The 5,511-nt window shown below is 34.8% G+C and overlaps 1 protein-coding gene across 1 annotated transcript; it reads right to left on the reverse strand.

Annotated features, from left to right (window-relative positions):
• Positions 1 to 425: 425 nt before the first annotated feature.
• On the reverse strand, positions 426 to 5,088 carry LOC119191165 (the record flags this gene model as incomplete). Its single annotated transcript, XM_037445054.1, has 3 exons — positions 4,877 to 5,088; positions 2,987 to 3,113; positions 426 to 615 (listed from the first exon to the last, which is right to left on the reverse strand). Coding segments are annotated over exons 1-3 (408 nt in total), but the record flags the coding sequence as incomplete, so codon positions are not given.
• Between the last annotated feature and the right edge of the window lie 423 nt (positions 5,089 to 5,511).

The raw sequence follows: 5,511 nt of genomic DNA on the forward strand, positions 1-5,511 counted from the left end.
AGAAGTAAATAAGCCTATCACGGCATCAAAATTCTACTAGAAACTCAATCAAAATAAGTTTTTATAAGTCCCATACAAGCGATGATAGCCTAGTTGGCTGTGGAATGGACTTCGAGACGAATGTCCGGAGGTTCAGATCTCTAGGGCACACACCTCTGATTTTTATATATAATTATGTGTGTATTCTTTGTGAATTATCGCTTGCTTTAACGGTAAAGGAAAACATCGCGAGAAAACCTGAATACCTGAGTAATTCTCTAAAGGAATTTTGACGGTGTGTGAAGTCTTCCAATCCGCACTTCGCCAACGTAGTGGAAAAACACCGACTTCATCCCTCTCCGTAGACGAGGAAGCCTGTGCCCAGCAGTGGGATAGTATGTAATATAGGGCTCATATTATTATTACTATTTAAGTCCCATACCTACAACGGTGAGGTTGACTGCGACATTTCTGGTTGGTGACAGCCTAAAGTCGACTCGACAGTGGTACAGCGCCTGATCGTCTTCCGTCAGAGCTGTGACGACTAAAGCCGTCGGCTGTCTATACAAATCTGCCTTCAATCTTCCATTTGTGTTGAATGCAGGGTCTGCCCATTCTTTGTCTGGAAATTCGAAACTGTGGACAAGAGTTAAGTTATCAAATAGTGACTAAATTACTGCAAACAAATTTAATAATATCGAGCCTATGGATTATTTTTTAATCAGGTTTCGAGATTGAAATTTAAATAACCCAGAATTTGGAGATTTGATTTTTATCAATAAATAAGAAAGAGAACAAGATGTTGTAGGCACATTAGAATAAAAGCTATTATAGTGAATTGTTATATAAATTGCTTTAGTATTATATGCCCCATGTAATGAAACCGTCTAAAGCGGAACTAATATATTTAATACTTTAAATCTAAAGTATAGTAGTCCTTTTAATAATGGTTTTAAATACATGGACCATCAATAATACTTTGATCTAAGTGAATAAAGTAGTAGACCTTTATTAATCCAAAGATTATTAATCATTTTGAATACTTGGATGTATTATCTAGGTGTAATGGCTCTTATTCTAGTGAACACACGAGGTAACATCTGGGCATCAAATCTATAGATATATATATAAAAATGAATCCCTATTTCCCTTGGTCACGCCATCACGCGTGAACGGCTGGACCGATTTCACAATTTTTTTTGTTATGTTTGTTATTGTCAGGGGAAGGATCTTATGAAAGAAAAAATTCAAAAAATTGTGCGGAAAATTAGAAAATTTAAGAAAACTTAAAGAAAATATAAATTTTAAAAGAAAATATATATTTTTTACTGTCAATTGATTGAAATAGCTGTCAGCGATTGATAGAATGCGCGCTGCAAATTCATAGTTAAGACGGGACAATGTCTGTCGGGTCAGTTAGTGTAGTAAAAAAATGACTTTAAACACTGAACTTGTTCTAGTGAAATCAGGCTGATATTGTCTTACTACGATTTTAAATAGTAAAACAAACCTAATTTGAGTGAAAAGACTATCAAGTCGCCATTGTTGCAAAACTAAGGCAAGTCCGAAATGCGCCATTAGTTCTATAATTCTTAGTTTATCGCGGAAATACAGTAGGAAGTGCAATACAATAAACATCGTGCTGGTCTTAGCGTTGCAAACTCGGCTGCAGATTTGCGCAGTTTGTTTATTTAAGCTGTTAGTCTGTTTCCTGCGTTGGTATTTTCGGAGATATGAGCACTATATTGTTAGGAAATATGAGTTATTCGACAGGGATTCTGGAGATTTATTGCTAGGAAATTGTATTTATATTCTCGACAGGTACCTATAGTTTATTATTTTTTTCATTTTGTTTTAAATGTAAACAAAACGATGTATATTTATTGCGTTTAGAATAAAAATAATTCAAATGCACATTAATTAAAGCTGTTTTTGAAGCAATATGCTGAAGGTGTTAGAATATTTATATCCACTAGATGGCGACCACTATTTGTGAAACCCGCCATAGGAGTTCATGTAAGTGTGTCGCGTTCCGGGATCAGCCTGTGTAGTGTGTATAATTAAAATGGTTGGCATAATGTTGCTGATTGCCGTGAGGTTATATCTCTAATTAGCAGATAGTATCTGGACTTCACTTGCCATGAGGTGCATTGGGGATCGCTGTGCGCGTATAAAAAATACTATATAAAACTGCTAGTGAAATTGAGGAAAATGTTTGTTTACATTTTAGAAAAATACGACAAATATAAAATATACGTAGTATTTCGAGGCTAACGTTAGGAAAGATTAATTAGCTGGCAGATTAACGTTCGCCGGGCCGATTGCCGAAATAAGACAAATGCTTGTGTGATCCGCAAATATTTGTTTCGGGATTGCGTATAGACTGCGGTGGCAGCGTCCCCCGATTAATATATCTGGTCTACCGCCTATTTAAATCTTTGCAGCATATTATCTAGACCGTCGTTGAATAAATATTTTTCTTTGTTTTTTTAGCTGTTAAGAGCATGTTTTATATTATTAACAAATCATTAATTACTCTATATTTTATTAGAGTAATTAATGATTTGTTAATAATATAAAATTTTATTAGAATTGCTAAAAGGAGTATAGATTTTTATTTAAGGAGGGAAAAATATATTGTTATTGTCTTTGCTTTTCATTTATCTATTTTTGCCCAGTAAAATCTTTGAATCTAATCTAATCTATAAAATTTCTACTATAGGAATTATTTGAAAAAAATGGACTCTTTGTTAACTATTTGTTTTCATTTTCTCAATTTATACGTATGGAGTAATGAACTGAGAGATCGTTTACATATTTTACACGTCTCCTCATGAGTTTCAGACTGATGTCTGTTATTTATGAGAAATTAATTTCTCATGCAGCCGTTCCACATAAAATATAGTATATTTTTTCAACATGGCATGCTACATTTGATTCGATAGATGAAAAATAGTTTAAAGAACCTTCAAGATATAACAGACCTGTGAATTATTGTTTATTTTACCTGTATATGGGCACGTTGTTCCTATACCATACTAGTATCATAAACTCGTCGTCAGTGGAGTCCGGTGTTGTGTCGCAGAGGAACGTAGTGTTGCCGCCTTCCAAAGCTTCTTGCCGAGATAGTGGACCTGTGTACAAAATTCTTTTATACAACTGACGAAAAACAAGTTGCTTTGATGGTAAGCATGACGACCCCTCATACCTGCCGTGGTAATCTAGAGGGCTGTAAGTATTTTTTTTTATTGCTTTGAATGACGAGACGAGCTTGCCGTTCGCCTGATGGTAAGCGATACGACCGCCCATAAACAGTAGAAACACCATCCAACACCTTGAATTACAAAGTATTGTTTAGTATTTCATTGCGCTCGCCATCCTGAGACACAAGATGTTAAGTCTCATTATGTCCAGTAGATACACTGGCTATAATGTCCTTCAAACTGGAACACAGCAGTGACTACATATTGCTGCCAGGCGGCAGAAATAGACATTGCGGTGGTACCAGGCGGATTCTTACATATGACACACCTACCACCAGTCAAAGGCGGACAATTCTTTTTATTACTGATTAGGAATAGGGTACCGGACTCATTTTCGTTCTTTACTATTATCAAATATTTACATAATATAAATTATAACACAGAAGGAATTATTAAAATCCGGTAAAAAATCAACAAGTTATAAGTCTTTGAATTTCGGTGGAAGGGATAATTAACAAGAAACAGAAAAGAGACGAAATACCCACATGTGACCTCATCGGAAATAACGACGCGTGCGAAAGAAAGAGATGAAGCGATATCTCCAAATCGCGCCCACTTCTGCACATTACAATATTTTAAATATGAATTACTCGTTCATTTTTTAACCAATCTTTATGCAGTTTTCGCAGTAGTGCTTCTTTTTCGTATTATTAACCATTACATATAGAATAATGTACAAAATCAAGCATAGGCCGGTCCCCTATTCTCTAGGTTTCATATATCTACATAAATTAGAAGTGCATTTTTCGTTTGATAAACAGCAGTAAGAACGATAAGATAACATAGTTAACAATGTAAGAGCAGGTCTACCTTTTCTGACTTACTGCTATATCGATTACCAGAGCAGATATAAAATAGCGATATCACGCGGGCTGTGGATTATAGAGTATTGAGTGGCACAAGCTTGCAGCCAGAGACATAAATGGACCGAGTTATGCCAAAATTTGATAAATATTTTTAAACATTTGAGGATTGCTAGTTGTTACAGCTGGATTTTTCTATGTACCGATAAAAAAAATTAGTCAATTACTTCACACATACGTGATAGGTGTGTTTTGATGAACAACAAACTATTGTATTTGGATTAATTGCATGGTAAATGTCAAAAGATTATTTTTGGATACTTTGTAAGTTAGTACGTTTTGGCATAACTGGGTCCGCATGTAAAGTTATAATGCCCAATGATTGCATTGATTACAATGAATTTAAACTTTTAATTAACGCTTTATGCTGAAGGGAATAAACCTGTTTTAATCAAACTTCATATAATTTATATTGAGTATTAAATCTCGTTGCATTGTATTTATGCCTGGTGGATATAAACGTTAATGACATTTACTTAATTGGTTTTTTATAGTTGGGTATTAAAATTTTATGGGAAAGATAACGTAGTTCCTTCGTTTGAATACATCTTTCATATTTTTTAGTAGTGTGACGTAAACTCTCATCATAGGCTTCTAGCAGTACATGAAACCTTCTAGATATAGTGTCAAATCAGAATATTTTTGTAATAAATAATGTTAGGTATCAGGATTCGAACTTACTAGTTTTATTTTCTCATCTCGAGTCACAACACTATATTACAGATCTGTTATCTCGATTGCGTAATAAAGGGCAGTTTAAATTAATCTCACCATCAACTCCGACTATGAAAGTGTAAATTGGTGCGCAGATAAGCAGTAATATGTATAGAGGCGCCGGAGTGACGCGCATCCTACGGCCCATCCATGCTCCCGCGCTGCGCTTTCATTGGTCAATCAATTTTCCCGCGCATTTGGAATTAAGCGCGCGATTTTAAACTTCACGTCGGAACCGTATTCATTCTACTGCTGTTGTTATCTGTAACAATAAAGATTCTTGTTAATTGTATTGCAATTGTTTGATAACGCAATTTAAGTATTTTTTACTTCAGAATACCGCTTTAAGAGTATTTGTGTCTATTTATAATAAGTAATTGCACTTTATAGTTTATTATGTATAGTGTAAACTTATTATATTAGTGGAATTTTTAGTACGTTGCTGCTGTATAAGGAAGTAGGATTTTTAGAAAAGGATTCTTTGAGTTCCCGGTATTCACGGATTGAACCGAGTGAATTCACAAATCTGGCATTTTGTATCGGTTTTCGGGAAGTCGGTCAGGTCATCTCATTCATGCGGTAGACAAAACTGGCCTCTATTACAATATATTTAAAAGTCAGATGCAAAACGACCTCAATGAGATGCTCATCCACAACATGGCGCATTAATACTACTAAAAGTTCCCTAAATT

The sequence above is a fragment of the Manduca sexta genome, unplaced genomic scaffold, assembly GCF_014839805.1.
Source record: "Manduca sexta isolate Smith_Timp_Sample1 unplaced genomic scaffold, JHU_Msex_v1.0 HiC_scaffold_1134, whole genome shotgun sequence".
Taxonomy (NCBI): Eukaryota; Metazoa; Arthropoda; class Insecta; order Lepidoptera; family Sphingidae; genus Manduca; species Manduca sexta.